Genomic DNA, 23,845 nt, shown 5'->3' with positions numbered 1-23,845 from the left:
TCAGTGTGCCCCAACAGAAATAGGACACAAGCCACTTGCTGTAACGTAAATTTTTCTAGTAGGCACCTTGAAGTGGTAAAAAGCAATGGATTAAAGCAATTTTAATAATATAGTTTATTTTATCAAATATATTAAAAACTGGAATTTAACCTGTAATCAATAGAAAATTATGAGAGATATTTCAGTCATTTAAAAAATACTGTCTTCAAAGGTCAGTATTCATTTTGTACTAACACTGCAAGGCTATTCAGATGTGAAACTTTCATCAGATATATTTAATCTGTATATTTCATAAGCTGATAGGTGAAAAAAGTAGATTTGCCCAAATTGTTTTAGACATACTTAAAAGATTCCCAATAACTGAATCAAGTAGCAAAATATTATTTTCCTTTGATATTTGTATCTGCATTGACAACAGTAGTTTTTCTTTTTGTAGAAGAACTGTTTTGGCTTCAAAGTCAAATCAAATCAGTTTCAAAACTACATCTGCCCAAATTAAGTAAATTCACCAACGCTTATGTCAACTCAGCGGTATTAACATTGAGTTACAATTAAATGAGAAATGCGGTTCCTCAGGCACACGGGCCACATTTCAAGTGCTCGGCAACCACATGCGGCTAGTGGCGGTCATATTGGACAGCAGGGCTGTGGAGAATTTCCAGCTGGGGACTTCCCCATCTCCCAGATAATACTATGTGCTCAATTGTCCCAAAATCCAAGTGTCTGTGTGTGCTCCTTACGGCCTCCAGCCTATTCTGGCTCCTTTAGTGATAAAAATAGTGACTCTCAGCCGAGCAAGACAGCGCCCAATCGGGTAGGTAAAGAAAAGGACTAAGGAAGGGTTATGGCTGGGCGGCCTGAGTGTGTTTCATAAATGGCAGTATCAGGGTGTGGGCTTGGGTTACTGCAGGTTTTAGAGACAGGTTTGCAGCAGTCTCAGGGTGTTTTAGCTTCTGATTAACTCCTGGGGAGCAAAGCAGAAGTTTTAGGATGCCCTTAAAGGTTGAAAAGCCTAGAACACAGAGATTTTTTTTTTTTTTTTTTTTTTTTTTTTTTTTTTTGCCGTACTTCACGCACACCCAATCAATGATAGCTGCCTTTGAGTCTCTGCATAGGGTGTTCCCACAGTTTGGGGGGTTGGGCATTCAGTCATTGCTATTCACATTCCACCTGTTCTTCAAAGCCTCACTGAGATGTTCACCTTCTCCATGGAGGAACCCTGATGGCCCAGCACCCCAGGAATTCAGCGCTCCGTCAAGTCCTGTCTTGCATGCATATTGCTTTCTGCCTTGTCTTAGGATTATCAGTGCCTATGTCTTATCTCCTGTGCCACACTGTCAGTATCTAGGCAACAGGAACTGAACATTTTCATCTCTCTAATGCCCTGGCATGGCCCTCAGCTGAAAATGACGAATGAGTCTGTGGCCCATTGGGATGGTACAGGCTCCCTCTAAAGTTCAGGACACCCAGGGCCCATCAACTGGGCATTCACGTTATTTTTAAATGGCCAAGGGCACTATGCACCCTTTACCTCTTTAGTTCATGTCTGGGAGCAGCCAGACAGTAGACAAAGGCTCTAACCAAGCCAGGATGGTTGGCATGGCGACAGAAAAAAATCAGTGGCCTTGTTTAAGAGCCTCTCTGTAAAGGTGGAGAGGAAGGTGGAGCACCCAACTGAGGCTGTGGGCAAAGAGGATTTGCTACAAACCACCGGGAAAGAACATCAATTCTTCACCATAATCCTAATATTCCCAACTCTTGCAAAAGCCTTCCTACTCCTATCACAAGGAATTCTTAAAGCAATCTAAGCAACGAATAAGGCATCTATTATCCTCAATGATTGAAAAAGCGAGGCAAAGAGAGAGACAGCTACTAAAATTGATAGCAAAAACATGAACCCCAAATCTTCACTTTCTGATGCCATAAGCTGGCCCTGTCCACTAACCCACACGTGCTAGTTGGTGCTAATGGTAATGGAACAAAGGAGGCAAAACAAATAAAACCTCCAAGCTCCAGAATTTCAGAGCTGGTAGCATCCTTGAAGGTCTCCTAGACAGTGCCACGTTTCCGGAATAGGAAGCTGGCCCAGATCCAGAATCCGGAAAGAGGTGTGCTTAAGCCCTCGGATGGTTCCTGAATCCAATTTTGTTCATGTCTCTCAGCTCCTCCTCTTGAAGAGCTGGGGTGAGTCACCAGCTGAAATTCAGGGGACGCGGGGTCTTGTCCCACCCTGCTGCCCTGTCACCTCACCATCCGCGCTCCACTTCACCAGTGTGCCATGAGACACTGGAGTGGAGAGCCTGTGGGCACTCCTCGTGCGAGGACCTGCGACCTTCATCCCGGTTCTGGGATAAAGAACCCGCCGCAGAGCGGGGCAGTGGTAAGGGCTGGGAGACGCGGAAGCCAGAGCGAGGGCACGGGCTGCCTCTCACCAGGGAGGAGGACATCAGCCCCTCATGGGGGAAGGAGAAGTGCCGCGAAGGAGCGGGAGCGCGCGGAGCAGCGCGCAGAATCGGAGCCACAACACACCTGGGTTTCTTCTGCCGCTTCAACTTCTCCTTCCTCGGAATCTCCTTTTCCTTCTTTGGGGCTGCTGTCTGCTCCTTGAAGGAAGCCCTCTCGTCCCGCTTTCTCCTCCCCTGGCAGGTCCTCTCTGCCTTGCTCTGCTCCTGTTCCCCCAGCTCTTCTCCGTGTCTCCTGCGCCCTGTTTGCTTCCTCCGGGGAGACCCCGGGCTTGGGCTGTCCCCAGTGCGCGCCTTCTGGCTTCGCTGAGCTCCGAGCCTGCCCGGAGTCGCCTCGGCTTTGACAGCCCGCTTGCTCGAGGATCTCCTTCCCAGCCTGTCACCTGCAGGGGCAGGAAATGGACAGTTCTGGTTCCAACGGCCTCAGGCCCAGGAAAATGTCCCTGGCCGTGAGAAATCAAACGTCCAAGATGATTATGAGAGCTTGTGAGCTCTGCGGGGCTCAGAACAGGACACCCCAAAATATGGCACCTTGGCATATTGAGTATTTTAAGCCGAAGGAAACTAAGAAAACTGCAGAAGCAGGAAGGTCACTCTCTGGACTTCTCCCTCCCTTCTCCCTTGAACACCTCCTGTGACAGGTGTCCTGCCGTATACCCAAGGAAAGGAAAGTCACACAGAGAGGCCAAGAGGAATCTGAACAAACAGACCTTGCTACTTCCCCCTGGTTGATAACCATGACATCATACCCTTTTGTCCTGCAATCATACTTCTGCACAAACGTCCATAAAAATACAGTTTTCCCCGTATATTTGGGTCTTCATTTCTGAAGGCTCGTGTGTCCCCTAAAACTTACAATTAAATAAAATTGGATGCTTTTCTCTTGTTAATCTGTCTTTTGTTATTGGGGCCTCAGTCACAAACCTTGCAAAGGCTAGGGAAAGAAATCTCTTCTCCCTCAAGGTCCAAAGGCCACCTATTTTGAAAGCCTCTGGTCTGGGTGAGAATGACTGCCTTGGTTGGGGCACATTTTCATGAGTTTTACCTCCAGGAGCCCTACTGAATTTCACTGTGAGGTCAGGAGTTGGAGACCAGCCTGGCCAACATGCTAAAACCCCATTTCTACTAAAAATACAAAACTTACTGGGCATGGTGGTGCGTGCCTATAATCCCAGCTACTTGGGTGACTGAGGCAAGAGAATCGCTTGAACCCAGGAGGTGGAGGATGTAGTGAGCTGAGATCATGCTGTTGTACTCCAGCTTGGGTGACAGAGCCAGACTCTGTCTTTAAAAAAAAAAAAAAAAAAATTAGCTTCGTGCGAAGGCTCATGCCTGTGGGGATTGAAGGAAAATTCCCTGATGCTTCCAGCAGGAAAAACAACCAGTTTGAAATATGTCCAGAGCATTCTGATCTTAACAAAGGTCTGCTCTTAAGGGAAACTATTGCCGAAGTGAGCCTAGCTGACTGGAGTTTGACCAGAGCATAACTGACCTGGGGAAAGAAAAGTACCCACCTCTAGTCCCTTCAGGTTTTCCTGTCTCACCTGAGGTGAGGAAGGAAGCTGAGAAGCATTTGTGAAGGTCACAGCCCAGGGGCACAGGCTCACTAAAAGAATGAGATATAATTATAGAACTACAGAACATTTTTCCTCCCCCTACACCTTACCACCACATCAATAGGACCCCTGTATAATGTCAGGGGTTTATAACAGAAAGAACTGCAAGGCTCAGATTCTATTTAAGAAGGAGTTTTGAGGGTAACCCTAAATGAATAGAGAAAACAGTAGCAAGGGCTTTAGGGGAGATTGAATCATCTGACACCTACAACTACAGCAAACGGTAAACATAGCCTAACTCCTATCCTGTTAAACGTAACACTTCACATTAATGGCATATTCACTGAAGTTCCTTTTTTCTAGCACATCACGCTCAGTTTCAACAAAAAAAATGACAAGGTATACTAGAAGACGAAAGACATAATTTGAAGAAACAGAGCAAGCATCAGAACCAGACTCAGCTATGACAGAGATTTGGTGGGAATTTTAAATAACTGATTAGGCCGGGTGCAGTGGCTCACGCCTGCAATCTTCCCATGTTGGGAGGCTGAGGCGGGTGGATCATCTGAGGTCAGGAGTTGGAGACCAGCCTGGCCAACATGGTGAAACCCCATCTATACTAAAAATACAAAAATTAGCTGGGCGTGGTGGTGCACGTCTGTAATTCCAGCTACTTGGAAGGCTAAGGAAGGAGAATTGCTTGAACCCGGGAGGTGGAGGTTGCAGTGAGCCGAGATTGCACCACTGCACTCCAGCCTAGGCGACAAGAGCAAGACTCCATCTGAAGAAAACAAAAATATAAATAACTGATTAATATGTTAACAGATCTCATGGAAAAAATGGACAACATACAAGAACAGATGAATAATATAATCAAAGAGATTGAAACTCTAAGAAACAATAAGAAAGAAATGGTAAAAACCAAAAACACTGTAATAGAAGTAAAGAACACCTTTGATGGGCTCATTAGTAGACTGGTCACAGTCAAGGAAAAAGAGTCAGTGGGCAGAGGATATATCAATAGAAACTTCCCAAACTGAAAGCAAAAAGAAAAGAAATTTCAGAGATGGAACAAAATATCCCCAAACTGTGGGACAATTTCAAAAGGAGTAACATATGCATAATGGGAATGCCAGAAAGCAAAGAGAGAAAGGAAGAGAATAAATATTTGAATTAATAATTGCTAAGACTTTTCTAATATTAATGACAAACACCAAACTACACATCCAGAAAGCCCAGAGAACATCAAGCAGGATAAATGCCAAAAATCTCCACCAAGGCATATCGTATTCACACTGCAGAAAACCAAAGACAAAGATAAAATATTGAAAAAAGCTGGAGGAAAAAACTCACCTTACCTATTGGTACAAAGATAAGAATTACACTAGATTTCTCTCCAGAAACTGTGCAAGTAAGAGAGTAGAGTGATATATTTAAAGTGTTGAAGGAAAAAGAAAAAAGCACAGAATTCTGTATCCATCAAAATTATCCTTCAAAAGTGAGGAAGATAGACTTTCTCAGACAAACAAAAATGGAGATAATTTGTTGTCAGTAGACCTGCCTTGCAAAAAAATGTTTTATTTTATTTTCATTTAGAGACAGGGACCTTGTTGCCTAGGCTGGAGTGCAGTGGTGCCATCATAGCTCACTATAACCTTGAACTGCAGGGTTCAAGTGATCCTCCTGCCTCAGCCTCCCAGCTAATCAAAAAACAATTTTTTTTTAGAGATGGGGTATCACTATCTTGCCCAGGCTGATCTCAAACTCCTGGCCTCAAGAGATTCTCCTGCCTTAGCCTACCAAAGTGCTGGGATTACAGGCATGAGCCACCCTGTCCAGCCCCTCAAAATGTTAAAGGAGGTTCTTCAGAGGGAAGGAAAATGACATAGGTAAGAAACTTGGATTTACATAAAGGAAGAGCATTCAAGAAGGAATAAATAAAGAAAAAATAGGCTGGACCTGGTGGTTCACGCCTGTAATCCCAGCACTTTGGGAGGCCAAGGAGGGTGGATCACGGGGAGTTCGAGACCAGCCTGGCCAAGATGGTGAAGCCCCATCTCTACTAAAAATACAAAAATTAGCCAGGCATGATGGCACGTGCCTGTAATCCCAGCTACTGGGGAGGCTGAGACAGGAGAATCACTTGAACCTAGGAGGTGGAGGTTGTAGTGAGATGAGATCGCACCACTGCACTCCAGCCTGGGTGACACAGGAAAGCTCCGTCTCAAAAATAAATAAACAAACAAACAAATAAATAAATAAAATCCTTCTTTTTAAATTCATAACTGACCTAAAAGATAAGGGTTTGTTTAGGATAATAATAGCAACAATATGTTGGATAATCACAGCTCATGGATAAGCTAAATGAATTAAAGCAACGTCAAAGAGACGGGAGGGAGACACTGGGAATAACCTATTATAAAGTACCTGCGCTACCCATGAAGAGGTATAGTGTTATTTAAAAGTGGACTTGAATTAGTTAGAAATGCAAATTATAGAACAAACCCTTTTTAAAAAGTAACAATATTTTAAAACAAATTTTAAAAATATAACAAAATTAATATGCTAACAAAGGAGAAAAACTGGAATCATATTAAATGCTCAGTCAAAACCGCAAAAGGCAGAAAAAGAGTGGAAGATAAAAATAGGAACAAAGAACAAGGACATCAAAGAGAAGACAGCAACAAATATGGTAAACATTAACCCAACTGTATCAATAATCTTTGTACATGTAAATAATCTCAGTACACCAACTAAAGAAAGAGATTGTCAGAGAATTGATCAAAAACCAAGACCCAAGTATATGTTGTCTATAAGAAACCCACTTTAAATATAAACACACTTATAGATTAAAAGTAAAGGGCAGAGAAAGATAACCATGTTAACCCTGATCAAAAAAAAAAAAAAAAAAAAAGCTAGAGTAATTTCAGACAAAGCAGTTTTCAGAGCAAGTAAAATTATCAGAGATAAAGAAGGGCAAGACCAGGTGTGGTGGTTCATGCCTGTAATCCCAGCACTTTGGGAAGCAGAGGCAGACAGATCGCTTGAGCCCAGGAGTTTAAGACCAAAAAATAAAAAATAAAAAGAACGAGCATTACAAAAGGGTCAATTCTCCAAGAAGATATACAATACTTAAAGTGTATGCACCTAACAACAGAGTACCAAAATACATGTGGCAAAAACACAATAGAACTGCAAGGAGAAAGACTGGGCTTGGTGGCTCACGCCTGTAATCCCAGCACTTTGGGAGGCCAAGGTGGCTGAATCACCTGAGGTCAGGTGTTCAAGACCAGCCTGGCCAACATGGCGAAACCCCATCTCTACTGAAAATACAAAAATTAGCTGGGCATCATGGCGCATGCCTGTAATTTCAGCTACTTTGGAGGCTGAGGCAGGAGAATGGCTTAAACCCGGGAGGGCGAGGTTGCAGTGAGGAGAGATGGCACCATTGTACTCCAGCCTGGGTGACAGAGTGAGATTCCATCTCAAAAAACAAAACAAAACAAAACAAACAAACAAACAAACAAAAAAGACTGCAAGGAGAAATAGACCAATTCACTACTCTAGTTGGAGACTTTAATATTCTTCTATCAACCATTGGCAGAGCCAGCAGGCAGAAAATAGTAAGGACATGGTTGAACTGAATACCACTGTTAATCAATTGGATTAAATTAATATGTATAGAACATATCAGCCAACGACAACAGATTCTTCTCAAGCTCATATGGTACATGCACCAAAATAGACCATATCCTGGACCATAAAACACACCTTAACAAATTTAAGAGAAGAGATATCATACAATATACTCTCTCAGATCATAACGGAATTAGACTAGAAATCTATAACAGAAAGATAACTGGAAAATACCAAAATATTTGGAGATAAAACAGCACACTTCTGAATAACACATAGGTCAGAGAAGCCTCAAAAGAATGAAAAAATGTTTTGGATTACATTTAAATGAAAATACAACTGATCAAAATTTATGGGATGCAGCAAAAGCAGTGCTTAGAAAGAAACTCGTAGCACTGAATGCATGTATTGGAAAAGAAGAAAGATCTAAAATCAATAAGCCAAGCTTCTACTGTATAAAACTAAAAAAGAGCAAATTATATCCAAAGTAAGCAGAATAAAAGAAATAATAAAAATTAGAGCGGAAATCAATGAAATTGAACACAAGAAAATGACGGAGAGAAGCATGAAATCATAGAGTGATTCTTTGAAAAGACTGATAATATTGATGACCCTCTAGCCAGACCAACCAAGAACAAAGGTGAGAAAACATACATTATTTATCAATTTATTTTTGATACAGGGTCTTGCTCCGTTGCCCAGGCTGGAGACTTAAATTATTCATATCAGAAATAAAAGAGGGATCATCACCATTTATCTCAAGGACATTAAAAAGATAATAAAGGAGGCTGGGCATGGTAGCTCATGCTGTAATCCCAGCACTTTGGGAGGCCAAGGAGGGTGGATCACCTGAGGTCAGGAGTTCGAGACCAGCCTGGCCAACATGGTGAAGCCCTGTCTCCACTAAAAATACAAAAAATTAGCCAGGCGTGGTGGCGGGTGCCTGTAATCCTAGCTACTCGGGAGGCTGAGGCAGGAGAATAATGTGAACCCAGGAGGCGGAGGTTGCAGTGAGCTGACATCATGCCATTGTATTCCAGCCTGGGCAACAAGAGCAAAACTCTATCTCAAAAAAAAAAAAAAAAAAAGGATAACAAAGGAGTATTGCGAACAACTTGATGCCTATAAATTTGCTGGCTCAGATGAACTCGACAAATTCCTGGAAAAACACAATCTACCAAAACTCACACAAAGCCAAACAGGTAATCTGAATAGACCTATATTTATCAAAGAAATTGTCTTGACAATTAGTAGCCTTTTAAGTAGAAAACACCAGGCCTGGATGATTCCACTGGTGATTTTATCAAATGTTTAAAAAAGAAATGGTACAATTTTTTTTTTAACATTTCTTCCAGAAAATAGAAGCAGACAGAACACTTCCTAACTCATTTTACGACGCCAGCATTACTCTAGAACAAAAAACAGACAAAAATGTCACACAAAACAGACTTGTATCTCTTATAAACATAGATATAAAAATCCTTAATAAAATAGAAAATTGAATTCAAGAACATATAAAAAGAGTTATATACCAAGGTCAAGTGGGATTTAGTCCAGGCATGCAAGACTGGCTCAACATTAGAAAATCAATTGATGTAATCCATCATATCAACAGCTAATGAAAAACAATCACAGGATCATATCAATAGATGCAGAGAAAACATTAAAAAAAAGACACTCATTCATGATTTAAAAAATTATCAGCAAACTAGAAGTAGAGGGGATAATTCCTCAACCTGATGAAGAATTGCTACAAAAACCCTACAACTAACATCATACTTAGTGGTGAGAAACTAGATGCTTTTCCCCCAAGACTGGGAACAAGACAAGGATGTCTCCTGTCACCTATTCAGCACTGTGTTGGAAGTCCTAGATAATGCAGTAAGACAATAAAAGGATATTAACAGTAGACTAAATGGGAACAAAGAAATAAAACCGTCTTTGTTCACAGATAGCATAATTGTCTATGTAGAAAATCTCAAAGAATTGACAAAAACAAAACAAAACAAACCACAAGAACCTCCTAGAACCAATAAGCCATTTTGTAACAAGGGTGCAGGGTACAAGGTTAATATGCAAAAGTCAATTGCTCCTATATGCCAGCAATGAACAATTGAAATTTAAAATTAAAACCACAACACCATTTATATTAGAACTAAAAAAGTGAAATACTTGGCAGGGCACGGTGGTTCATGCCTGTAATCCCAGCACTTTGGGAGGCCAAGGCAGATGGATCAGTTGAGGTCCGGAGTTCCAGATCAGCCTGGCCAACATGGTGAAACCACGTCTCTACTAAAAATGCAAAAATTAGCTGGGTATGGTGGCACGAGTCTGTATTCCCAGCTACGTCAGAGGCTGAAGTGGGAAGATCCCTTGAACTCATGAGGCAGAGGTTGCAGTGAGCCAAGATTGTGCCACTGCACTCCAGCATGGGTGACAGAACTCTGTCTCAAAAACAAACAAACAAACAAAACTTATGTATAAATGTAACAAAATATGCGTAAGAGCTATATGAAGAAGACTGCAAAATTCTGGCGAAAGAACTCAAAAACTTAAATAAATGAATGTTCAATGGAACGAACATGGAACATTCATGAATAAGAAGACTCAACATTATTAAAATGTCAGTTCTTCCCAGCTTTCTCTACAGAGTTAATGCGATATCAGTCAAAATCCCAGGAAATTATTCTGTGGATATTGATAAACTGATTCTAAAGTGTTTGTTTATTTGTTTAGACACAGGGTCTCATTCTGTTGCTCAGGCTGGAGTGCAATGGCACGAAAATAGCTCACTGGAACCTCGAACTCCTGGTCTCAAGCAATCCTCCCACTTCAGCCTCCAAAATAGCAGGGGCTACAGGTGCACACTAACCATGACCAGCTAATTTTATATATATATATATATATATATATATATATATATATATATATATATATTTTTTTTTTTTTTTTTTTTTTTTTTTTTTTTTGGTAGAGAAACAGTCTCTATATTGCCCGAGTTGTTCTCAGCGCCCTGGGATCAAGCAATCCTCCCAGTTTGGCCTCCCAAAGTGCTGGGATTATAGGCGTGAGTTACTGCACCTGGCCCTGATTCTAAAGTTTGTATGGAAAGGCAGAAGACCCAGAATATCCAACACAATCCACATCAAGACTATAAAGCTCTACTTCATACACATGAACACTATTACAGTGATTAAGACAGTGTGATACTGGTGAAAGAGAATTAGATCAATGGGACAGAATAGAGAGCTCAGAAATAGACCCACACAAACAGAGCCAACCTTTGACAAAGGAACAAAGAAAATACAATGGAGAAAGGATAGTTTTTTCAACAAATTGTGCTGGAACAACTGGACACCCAAAGGCCAAAACCAAAAATCTAGATACAGACCTTATGCCTTTCACAAAAATTAACTCCAAATGGATCATAAACCTAAATGTAAAACACAAAGCTATAAAACCATAAAAGATAACAAAGGAGAAAATTGAAATGACCTTCGATTTGGCAATGACTTTTAAAATACCACACCATAAATGAAAACAAAAACAAAAACCAAGAATAAAATACAATACCAAAAGCATAATCCATTAAAGACAAAAACTGATGTTTTACTTCATTGAAATTAAAAACTTCCACTCTGCAAAAGACACTGTTAAGAGAATTTTTTTAAAAAGCCACAAACTAGGAGAAAATATTTGCAAAACATGTATCTGACAAAGGACTTGTATCCAAAATACGCACATTAAAATTCAAGAATAAGAAAACACACAATTAAAAAATAGAGAAAAGATCTGAACAGACATCTCATCAACGAAAGTATACAGATGGTAAATAGGCATATGAAAAGATGCTCGACATGGTATGTCATTAGGGAACTGTGAATTAAAACGCCAATGAAATACTATTACACACTTATTGGCAACACAAAATGCTATAAAAAATGTAGAACAACAGGAACTCTCATTTATTGCTAGTGAGGATGCAAAATGGTACAGCTACTTTGGAAAACAGTATGGCAGTTTCTTACAAAACCAAACATAGATTGACCATAAAATCCAACATTTGCACTCATAGGTGTTAACCCAAATGAGCTGGAATTTATGTCCCAAAACAAAAGCCTGCACACAAATATTTACAGCCGCCTTATTCATAATTATCAAAATGTGGAAGCAACTAAGATGTCCTTCAATAGGTGAATGCATAAACCAACTGTGGTCATAAATACAATGAACTATTACTCGGTGATGAAATGAACTTTCAAGCGATGAGGAGACATGAGGGAAACTGAAATGCATATTTCTAAGTGAAAGAAGGTAATATGAAAAGGTTATATGCTGTATGATTGTAACTATACAGCATTCTGGAGAAAGAGAACACTCTAGAGACACGGAAAAAATGATCAGTGGTTGCCGAGGGTTCAGCAGGAGGGAGAAAGGGTTGAATAGGTGGGCCACAGGATATTTTGGGGGCATATTATTCTGTATCACACTGTGATGATGGATACATGATTTATTATGCATCTGTCAAAATCTATGGAATGTACAAAGAGTTAACTCTAGTGTAAAATATGCGCTTTAGTTAATAATGTATCCGTATTGGCCCATCAGTTGTTAACAAATGCAGCACACCCAATACGACATGCTAAGAGAAACATTGGGCGAGGGGAGGAAAGAAGGTTGTACATGGAAACTCTATGTAATTTTTTTAAATTTTAATTTCTGTTTTTTTGAGACAGGGTCTTGTTCTGTCACCCAGGCTGGAGTGCAGTGGCACAATCTCAGCACACTACAGCCTCTGCCTCCCACGCTCAAGTGATCCTCCTGCCTCAGCCTCCCAAGCAGCTGGAACTATAGGCATGCGCCACTGCACGGAGCTATTTTTTTTTTTTTTAAGACGAGAGTCTGGCTCTGTTGCCCAGGCTGGAGTGCAGTGGTGCGATCTCGGCTCACTGCATCCTCTGCCTCCAGGGTTCAAGCGATTCTCTTGCCCCAGCCACCGAGTAGCTGGGATTATAGGTACACACCACCATGCCCAGCTAATTTTTGTATTTTTAGTACAGACAGGGTTTTACCATGTTGGCCAAGCTGGTCTCCAACTTCTGACCTCAGGTGATCTGCCCACCTTGTCCTCCCAAAGTGCTGGAATTACAGGCACGAGCCACTGCACCCGGCCAAAACTCTACATAATTTCTGCAAAATTTTTCTCTAATCCTAAAACTGCTGTAAAAAATGAAGTCTATTTTTTAAAAATGAAATGATTGCTGAATGAGATGCTCTGAGGAAACTCAAGGGTAAGTTTTTCTGAAGATAAAGGAGTTGCAAACTGTAGAAGGATAGGAAAAATATTTTTCCTCTTTGGCTGGAGTGCAGTGGCGTGCTCTCAGCTCACTGCAACATCTGCTCCCCGAATTCAAGGGAATCTTCTGCCTCAGCCTCTCGAGTAGCTGGGATTACAGGCATGTGCCACCATGCCTAATTTTTGTATTTTCAGTAGATACAGGGTTTCACTGTGTTGGCCAGGCTGGTCTCAAACTCCTGACCTCAAGTGATCCGCCCACCTTGGCCTCCAAAAGTGTTGAGATTACAGACGTAAGCAACCATGCCTGACTGGAAAAATATTCTTTAAAAAAGTCATCAACAACAATGACAACAAAATAAAAGAACTCATTTAATTAGCTGAAAAGATATTAAGTGCTTAGGTTGGGCGCGGTGACTCATGCCTATAATCCCAGCACTTTGGGAGGCTGAAGAGGGAGAATAATTTGAACTTAGGAATTCAGGACCATCCCGGGCAACATAGTGAGATCCTGGCTGTACAAAAAAACTAAAAATTTATCCAGGCATAGTGGTAAGTGCTGGTAGTACTAGCTACTCGGGAGACTGAGATAGCAGGATTGCCCAAGTGAGCTGTGAGGGCACCAGTGCACTCTAGCCTGGGTAATAGAGCAAGACCCTGTTTCTAAACAAATGCAAAAACAAAAAAAACAAAGAACACAAATAAATTTTAAAAATCCCGGAAATTACGTAAAAATTTGGCAAATGAACTATTTTATTATGTTTAATTTAATAAAAACCTCTATGCCTTCTTTGGTTTTTCAGCATTAAGTAAAAGACTAGCTTACATTTTTAATTCTACTTGAATATGCTGTTTCTAGACTTACATAGGTTCCTTGCTAATCTAAAATGCTGATGTGTGACAGTTGACAATTTTCCATCCTCCCAGTTTGTTCTGTGAAACAGAAGATCCTTTGGTTAAAAGTTATAATTAAATGATACTCTATTATGATCAATCTTGATAGAGAGGTACAACTTTGTATGCAAAGTAACAAAATGTGTTTTTGTTAAGAAAAAAAGAACAGTTTTGTCCTGAAGTAAAATGCCTAGTTGTTCCAGAGTAGTAAAGATATCTGTGAAGGACAAAACCCGAATGGAAATAGGAAATAGCAGAAGGTTTGCAGAAAGGAAATTTTATTTAAGATAATAAAGCTTCTTCACTTATGAAAGAGTTAAGGTTCTTAGCGGGTGATCACCTTACCTTCTATGCTTGTTTTTAAATATTTTAAATGTTTTATCGCCACTTTCAAATGAGTAGCCAAATGTTATTCCTGTGTTCAATTCTCCAGACAATTTTGTTTGTTTCTAAGATTGACTCTCAAATGAAGTTGAATAACCTTCAGAATACCTTTTTACCTAAGACTACCTTTGAGATTTCCCAGAGGGCCCCTAGAAGGCCACAAGACTTGTTCTTTCACCTTATTTAAAATACAGGAGCCAGAAACAATTAGGATAATTTGATACATTGTTGTTAGGATTTTGTGGGAAGCTTGTCAGATCAGAAGAGATGCTTAGCCTTCTCTAGGTTAACTTGTGTAGGTAAAATGTTCAAACATTTCAGCACCTATATGTTCTATATTCAGAGATTTGTTAATTCTTCCATTGTCTATGGTCTGTTTCCTTTCGTTAGAGTCCTGGTGGTGCCCTTCCTGATGTTAGACAACAGTGGAATCATCAGTCATAATTCAGTTATCATTTAAAATGTTTATTTGGACACAATGTTTCCTCTTTAATTTGAATCTAGCCTCCTTCAGGCCAGTGCTTTTCTATTGGAGATGTACATCGGACATATCTATGGACTTTTATTAAAATGTAGATGTTTAGGACCTACTCCATACTTACTTACTGAATCTTTTTACTTGATATTCTTCATATAGTCTTGATATATTTTCTTATATGTTTGATATTTTCTTGGTATGTCATGTACATTATGTTTTTAGATAATTATATGTTATACTTCAAGATTTTTTCTCTGTAAAAATTATGGTTATCCATCTTTATAAATTAGATATAGTGTACATTATCTATTGAAACATGCTTAATCATTATAGACATTTTACCCAAAGCTTTTAGAATGCCTTCATTGTTTGTTTTGCATGCTATAGAAGCATCCAAATTTTCCTGTCAGTTTCATTGTTATGAAATGTTTCACTTTTGAAAGTTTTCAGGAATAAGTTACCCTCAACCGGTTTAAGTCTGTGTCACCTGCAGATACTATTTGTTTTGCCCCCCGTGCTTTCTTAAACCCTCCAGAGTTTTTGTCTTCAACAAAGAACTATTTTAGAACCCTAGTTGGAAGGACTCTGTTAGGTAATGACTAGCATGCTGGCGAAACTCTTAAAGAGTTGATCATGTCCTTCAACTCAAGAGACATAAACCATCCTAAAATTACTAGAAAACCATTCCTATTGGTGACCTCAAGCTAAAGATTCTTAGGAGACCTCCCAAAGCAGACAGCCTCAGATGTAGACAGCTTATGCCGAAGATCTACAGCTTATGCCCAAGTCTGCAGATTGCTATTCTATAATCGATATTCCTCTGTTTCCTATTCTTTTACCTACCTCCTATCCTCTCCCTGACTTAAGGCTACTTTAGTTATGTATGTAACTTACAAGACTTATATTTTTAATATTTCTGTTTACATCCTTAATCACTCGTTGGTATGAGTTTAGTACCCAGCTACAGCTAACCCATGAACTGTCTAGAGTGCACATTTTTCTTCAGGAGCCACCCAGTTTAATTTGGTTCCAGTTCCTTTTAAGAAATCAGTTGGTTTCCTGGGTAACTGGACTCAACCACTGGAAGACTTTTTAGATGGCAACTCTGCAATAGGTCGGGGTGGAGGGGGAGAAATCCAAAAGCTTCGTCATGTCCTAGAAGGGCCCTGCCTCCATGAAACACTACCTGGGGACCTTTTGTGAGAGCTAGTCTTTGTGACCAGACTTTCACTGACAGAATTACAAGCGGATTGAGGAATAGGTGGTATATTTTTGGAGATTGTCTACTTTCAAAGATCTTACAAGTAAGACATCAGTTTTGTTTTTTCCTCCTCCTTCTCCTCTTCTTCCTTCTTCCTCCTTCCTCCTCCTTTTTCCTTCTACTTTCTTCCTTTTTCCTTCTTTCCTCCTCCTTCTCCTCCTCCTTCTCCTCCTCCTTCTTCTTTCTTCCTTCTTCCTTTCCTCCTCCTCCTTCTTCCTCTTCTTCTTCCTCTTCCTCTTCTGTTTGCTTTAGATCTACTTAGTGATCTCAAAACTACACAATTACCTGCTTGACACCAAACTATTCGTGATGAATGGTACCAACAGTTTACAGCATTATTTGACAATCCCATAGGAGTATTCTGGCCAAAACCAGATGACTGAATGGCCCCCAGTGACGGATACTGGATAAGGAACAGAAGCCTCTTGACTTACTCACAAACAAGATAGGAACTTCTTACCTTTGTAAACTAATACCTACTCTCAGAATTGTCTATGATATCATCTATTAATTTGTTCTCTAGTAAAATGAGATCAGTAGATAGTTCATTGAAGAAGGAGGAAAACTGGGCCCTGGTTTGAGAACTGAAATCCTAAGTACCCTAGGGGTATTCTAGATTTCTTTCTTCTCCCCTCAAGACACTTCTTTTCATACTTTATGTATGTATGCATGCCTTTATGTGTATATGTATTCATTTATTTTTGAGACAGGATCTTGCTCTATCACCTAGAGTGAAGTGTAGTGGAGCCATCATAACTCATTGTAGCCTCAAACTCCTGAGCCCAAGAGATCCTCTCATATCAGCCTCCTGTGTAGTTAGAACTACAGGTGTGTGCCACCATGCATGTCTAGTTAATTTTTTTTTTTTTTTTTGTAGAGACAGGGGTCTCATTATTTGCCCAGGCTGCTCTTGAACTCCTGGCCTCAAGTGATCCTCCTGCCTCCACCTCTTGAATAGCTAGGACTACAAGTATGCGCCATCATGCCTGGCCAATTTTTAAATTTTTTTGTAGAGATGGAGTCTTGCAATGTTGCCCAGGCTGGCCTTGAACTCCTGGCCTCATGTGATTTTCTCATCTTGGCCTCCCAAAGTGCTGGGATTACAGGTGTGAACCACTGCACCCAACCTTCATTTCATAATTTACAAGAGATCTGGATAGTAGGGTAAATGTAGCATGCTGTGGTTGAGAGAATAGCAGATGATTTAGACAATGTCGGTAAGGCCATAATACTCATTTGTCAAGAGGTTTATGAGATTGGGTGGGTGGTGGTCCAGAACAGAGCTGCCTTAGATAAGATATTGATCTCCCAAGGCAGGGAATGTGTGCTGTTTTAGAGGAAGAATGCTGTACTTACATTCCTGCAGACCTCTCTGAAATCTTTAATATTACTAAAAAGATCTAGGAAGTAAACAAAGAAATCAGAAATTGGGTAATTTGATGAGTAACCTCATATTTGGTTACATGGACTCCAGATTCGGGATGAGATCTACTTTCTTGTTTAGTCGGGGCACTCTTAGCTCCCAGCTGAGAAGTAGATTATACAGACTCTGATGATAATCCTTCTCTTAGTATTTGTCTGTGTGCCAGCATTCAGAGGTGGCATCTCCAGAGTTTTAAATGCTGCTGCACTGCTGCCATTATTCTAATCATCCAGCAAGGGTTATCCACTAAGGAGAACTGGAAAATCTGGCTGGGCACGTTGGCTCATGCCTGTAATCCCAGCACTTTGGGAGGCAAAGGCAGGTGGATCCTTGAGGCAGGAGTTCGAGACCAGCCTAGCCAACATGGTGAAACCCTATCTCTACTAAAAATACCAAAAAAAAAAAAAAAAAATCAGCTGGGCATGGTGGCGAGCGCCTGTAGTCCCATCTGCTTGGGAGGCTGAGGCATGAGAATCACTGGAACCCAGGAGGCGGAGGTTGCACTAAGCCGAGATCATGCCACTGCACTCCAGCCTGGGTGACAGAGAGAGACTCTGTCTCAAAAAAAACAAAAAAATAGAACTGGAAAATCTGACATGCAGGTTGAAACAGTTGCCACCAGAAGCTGGATGTGAAACAACTGTTAACAGACAATTGATATGAAATGATGACCCCTCAAATACTGGTAAATATCTAGATTGACATACTGATGGCTTTTCCTTCAGCTTGGGCTGAAGAATGACCACAAGGAGAAATTGAGAACTTAAACCATCTTCCCCTCACACTGAGTCTGGACACAGACAGCCCAGCTACACCTTAGTGTCTGTATTAAGATGACTTTGTGCTACGCCTCTGCTTCATGAGCGTGTCTTTATTTTTCTAGGCATCTCCTACCCAGGCAAATGTTGATTGTTCATTACAGGATTTTCCCAAAGACCTGTCAATTCTTCAATTTGGGCTCTAAGATTCTTCGAATGCCTCACCTCAAAATCCTGGCCATGCTGTTTATTGTGGACTATTATGTTGTGATTCTTACCCAATCTCATTCCAGTTCTCACTTTGAAAGACCTGCCTTCAATCAAATTTCCAATTCTCAGTAAGTTCTGGCCTTACCTTCCCCTCTGTAAGATACTGCCAAAGCTTTGCCTGCTATAGGCAATAAATCAGCTTTGTCTTATCAACAGGTTGTGGGGTGTTAGGGAGCCAGCTTTGGACAATAACGTAGATAAATGTATTTTGTTTTTATTTTATTTTATTTTATTTTTGAGACAGAGTCTCACTCTGTCACCCAGGCTGGAGTGAAGTGGTGAGATCTCAGCTCACTGCAGCCTCTACCTCCCAGGTTCAAGCAGTTCTCCTGCCTCAGCCTCGCGAGTAATTGGGATTACAGGTGTGTGCCACCGTGCCTGGCCTTGTATTTTGTTTTTGAAAAGAAAAACACAAAATACTAAATACTTAGTATATTACTAAATATACTAAGTATAAAATACTAAAAATACAAAAATTAGCCAGGCGTGGTAGTGCTCGCCTGTAGTCCCAGCTACTCGGGAGGCTGAGACAGGAGAATTGCTTGAACCTGGGAGGCAGAGGTTGCAGTGAGCCAAGATGCGCCACTGACTCTAGCCTAGGTGACAGAGTGAGACTCTGTCAAAGAAAAGAAAGGAAGGAAGGAAGGAAGGAAGGAAGGAAGGAAGGAAATGGTGGACTAAAGAGAAAAGACTGTAAAAATACAGAAAGAGAAAGGGAGTGATAAATTATCGTCGGGATGGTTGGAAATGCTTCACAAAGAACTGGTGTTTATGAAGGAGACTAGAAGATACCTTCCCAAAATATGCCTCTTCGGCATAAAGATTATTTGAAGCTGAAGGTAATTACATATGTGTCGCTCCTTTCCCCTTTTGGACTAAAAGCAGGACGTATATTTCCATTTGGAAGGGGTCTCCCTCTCCTATACTTGGAAGATAACTACTCTAGAGACAGCTCTTAGCACCTGAGAAGACTCTTACCTGCTTAACAAACCTTACTAAGTAACACTTATTTACCATACATTTCCTAGTCACCTTCCGTAACTTACCCAGAAGCCCCAAAATGCTTTTCCTTTGTCAAGCCTCTTCTCCACACTCTATCACCCTTTAAGATGATATTTACCTCTAAGATGGTATATAAGCCCCAAATTCTAACCACCTCCTTGAGTCATCTTCCTTGTGAACACTCATTTGTACATATATAATCCAATCCTTTTTCCCCCTCTTGTTGATCTGTCTTTTGTCAGTTTGATTCACAGAGCCTATAGTCACTGAACTAAGGAAGGTAGAGGAAAAAAATTCTCCTCTCCAACACTTACTCTGAATCTTTTTTTTTTTCAAATAAGAAAAATTTTTAATCAAACATGAGACTAATTGGAAAGAACTCACATATCAATATGGGGGAGGACACAAAGACTGTTAAGCAAAACTTATAAACAGGTAAGTTACTAATGGGGAAATGCAACTAGGAAACGGGAAAATGCAGTTTTACTAATGATCAAAACAAATTTAAAATAAATCAATAATGAGATTTCAAGTCTTGTTTATGGTATTAGGTTTTTAAAATTTTCCATCCAGGACTAATGAGACTTGTTAAAATGTATATTTATTACTGGTAGCAATAAAAATTGTAATGCAGCTCTTTATGCAGTTTGGCAATATGTAACAAGAGCTTTACAATACTTTCTTTTTTCTTTACTTTCTTTTTTTTTTTTTTTTTTTTGGTTTTGAGACAGAGTCTTGTTCTATTGCCCAGGCTGGAGGGCAGTGGTGCGATCTCGGCTCACTGCAACCTCAAGCTCCTGGATTCAAGAGATTCTTGTGCCTCAGGCTCCCAAGTAGCTGGGATATAGGTGTGCGCCACCACACCTGACTAATTTTTGTATTTTTAGCAGAGAAGGGGTTTCGCCATGTTGGCCAGGCTGGTCTCAAACTCCTGAGCTTAAGTGATCTGCCCGCCTCGGCCTCCCAAAAGTGCTGGGATTACAAGCGTAAGCCACCATGCCCAGCCTAAAAATACTTTCTGATCTATTAATTCCACCTGTAGGAGTCAACCCAAGCCCAAGAATCTTCAATGCAACATTATTTCTATTATAAAAATGAGAAATAACCTAAATATTCAGTAATAGAATAATGCTTGATTAACCTGTGATTTATCTACTGTATGAAATATTTTACGGCTCAATTAAAAATAATTACCATGAAGTCTTTAATACATACCTAGGGGCTACTCTGAATCTTGAGGATGAATAGGAGTTTGCCAAGAGAAGAAGGGGGTAGAGAAATGGAGGGGGTGATTGTGGTAGCAAGTTAGGAGGATTCCAGGCAGAGGAAACAGGGGATTGAGGGGCCCCAGCAGAAATGCCAGGGAGTCTGGGGCATAGGTGACCAAGGCAGAGCTGTGTCCCAGGTGTGTTCTGGTGTGGGAGGCAGGAGGAGAGGGGAACGCACCCACAGGGAACTGGGTTGAAATCCGGAGGGTAAGGGTGTGATAACGGAGCATGTTTGCTGGGGCAAGGTCTGCATCAAAGGGTCACACTAGCAACATGGAAGAAGGTGATGTGGGGAGGGTAACACTGCACTGCAGTTGCTACAGGGAAGGTCTTGTGAGCATATTAGCTGTGATTGCTGCACTTATTTTAAAGGCAAAAAGAGGCACCAACACGGGTGTGAAGCCATCATTAATAATCTCCTTTTTTTTTTTTTTGTTTTTGTTTTTTAGACAGAGCCTCTCTCAGTCACCCACGCTGGAGTGCAATGGCGCCATCTAGGCTCACTGCAACCTCCGCCTCCTGGGTTCAAGCGATTCTCTCACCTCTGCCTCCCGAGTAGCTGGGACTACAGTCATGCACCACCATGCCTGGCTAATTTTTATATTTTTAGTAGAGACGAGGTTTCACCACATTGACCAGGCTAGTCTCGAACTCCTGACCTCAAGTGATCTGCCCACCTCAGCCTCCCAAAGTGCTGGGATTACAGTCATGAGCCACTGTGCCTGGCCATCTCCATGTCTTTGAGACTCAGTTTAAATGCTGAGGTTACTGCCGGGATTGATGAGACAACTGGCATAGGTGCATTGAAAAGTCTTGCGGCCAGGCATGGTGGCTCATACCTGTAATCCCAGCACTTTGGGAGGCTGAGGCAGGTGGATCATGAGGTAGGAGTTTGAGACCAACCTGGCCAAGATGGTGAAACCCTGTCTCTACTGAAAACACAAAAATTAGCCGGGCGTGGTGGCGTGCACCTGTAATCCCAGCTACTTGGGAGGCTGAGGCAGGAGAATCACTTGAACTGGGGAGGCAGAGGTTGCAGTGAACTGAGATCACACCACTGCACTCTAGCCTGGGCAACAGAGCAAGACTCCATTTCAAAAAAAAAAAGAAAAGAAGAAAAAGGAAAGAAAAGAAAAGAAAAGTTTTGTGTGCTATTTGCAGGAGTGAGCTAAGAGAACCTGTCCTGTATTAATCATAGAGCAGGTTTCCTTAGCCCACTCCTGCCCCAACCTTTTCCTTCTTCTCACTCCCTATGGAAAACCAGTCTTTGATAAGACAACATAAAGAAATACTATTTTTGCATAACATCCAAGGTAGGAAGCTAGTCAGTGTTAGCCAGTGAGGAATGATTTGTCTTACAAATGCTCCTCCCCCTGTTGGAAAAGGGACAGAGCAAAACAAATATTATCACAGCCATGACCCCTAAGAGAGCTCTAGCACTGAGCCCAGCACCCAGAAAGGGCAGAGAAGCAGAGATCAAGGCAAGGGATCACGGAAAAGGTTCCCTGGGCTCCCATAAAGATCAGCTCTATGTTGCTTGAAAGGACTGAATGGGAATGTCATTGTTTGCATCCTCTTGTGAGTTCTCTCTGTGTCCTCAGTCAGCTAATACAATGGTTTTCATTGTGATAATGAACTACACCAAGCACCCTTCCTAGCACCATAGATACAATTTGGTGTTACACTTTTTTTTTTCCCGAGCTGTAATTCCTACTGTAATTTAGTTCTCCAACTGAACAAAATTCACATGCAATGTGGAAAACAAACCAGAATTTGCCCTTCAATCTTCCCCAGACCACTTTTACATAGAAAATCAGCTGCTTTTTCCTCTTTCATAATCAGTTTTCAACAGACTCCACATAATGCATAATTTAGGAGCTGGAAAGGCAGCTGTCTTGCTAGGAAGGCCTCCAAGCCCAGCACACGCTCTCCTAAACGTAACAGGCCTCTTCCTGTGTAGCACCTGACTCCGTCAGAGAATTCACAGTGCAAAACACAGGCTGAGGAGAGGCTGCGGCCGCCCTCCAGTCCAGTCATTTCAACAGTTCAGTGCATTTACCAAATGATACAGGAAGAGGGAGAGTTCTCATCCTTCTTTTCAACGAACACAGTAACAAACTGTAGCTATTCTGAGAAAAGAACATTGTATTCTTAAGTTTTATTCCCTCCTGGTAGAGTATAAACGGAAGGATGAGGCTATCAGGTCCCGTCGCAGGTGACTCCAGAGGAGATTTAAAATGGAAAGCTTCATGGGGCTGGGTTTCAGTTAATTTAATATATTCTCAATATTTAACTTTACTGCACCCCTTCACCACTTAGATCTGTGAAGTGAAAATTCTGACCCATTTCCTGTGTTCTATGGGAAAGGGAAAATGGCAGAGGCGACGTGGAATATTTCAGTAGGAAAGGGTTTGTGTGTTAGGCAAAATGGTCTTCCATTTCAGTCCTACTCAAGGACTACTGCTCACAGGGGAGTCCCGCACGGCACAGCCCTGCAGCGGAGGCAGAGGGAGGCCAGGCTAGGCGCGGAAGGGACAACATCTGGATGACAACGAGAGGAGTGGAGTGTGGAGACCCAGCCCGAGCATCCTACAGGCGGTGGTCACCACAGGAGCACCGCGGCCCAACCCCCGGGAGGAAGATTTCTCGTCTGGCCACCCTGGGGCATGGAACTTTCTCAGGTTTGGTCCTACATCTTTGGATTGAGATAAAGAATGGATGAAGCAGGCTGGTGGGGTAGGAAGAAGGGACAGTGGCTGAGGCAAGTTCCGGGATGGGGGCCAGGAAGGGCTGTTGAGATGCCACAGCAGAATCCCCTGTCAGCCTCTGCCCAGCTCCTCCATGTCTCCTGCTCCTGGGTCTCTCGCCTTGTAACAGAGCTGCCTCACTGAGACTCAGGCTCCAGACAACCAGGCAGCAGCGGGTCACAGGAGGGGAAAGGGCAGACGAAGGGGCTCCTGGGGCCAGCTCCCCACTGATGGCGTGCCAGATAGGGCCTTCCCTCCCAGATAGGGCCTTCCCTCCCAGAATGGGGGAGGAGGAAGATCTCTTCCAACCCCCCAGAACCCCACTGCTCCCCGAGGTTCTGGTTTCTTGCCTACTAGGGTTGGGTGCAGGACCCAGCCCTGCCTGGGATGTGAAGGGGAAGCAAACAGCA

At 41.6% G+C, this 23,845-nt stretch overlaps 1 protein-coding gene across 1 annotated transcript in view; it reads right to left on the bottom strand.

Moving 5' to 3' along the window:
• Positions 1–23,845, bottom strand: part of LOC105481620 (transmembrane channel like 2) — a 106,424-nt gene that overhangs the window by 81,870 nt on the left and 709 nt on the right. Inside the window, exon 2 of the mRNA XM_011741348.2 lies at positions 2,530–2,845. Within this exon, the coding sequence (XP_011739650.2) occupies positions 2,530–2,845 (316 nt within the window). The remainder of the gene's footprint in view (positions 1–2,529; positions 2,846–23,845) is intronic.

The sequence above is a fragment of the Macaca nemestrina genome, chromosome 15, assembly GCF_043159975.1.
Source record: "Macaca nemestrina isolate mMacNem1 chromosome 15, mMacNem.hap1, whole genome shotgun sequence".
Taxonomy (NCBI): domain Eukaryota; kingdom Metazoa; phylum Chordata; class Mammalia; order Primates; family Cercopithecidae; genus Macaca; species Macaca nemestrina.
Note: the sequence above shows the minus strand (reverse complement) of the source record. Positions and strands in the feature narration are given on the sequence as shown.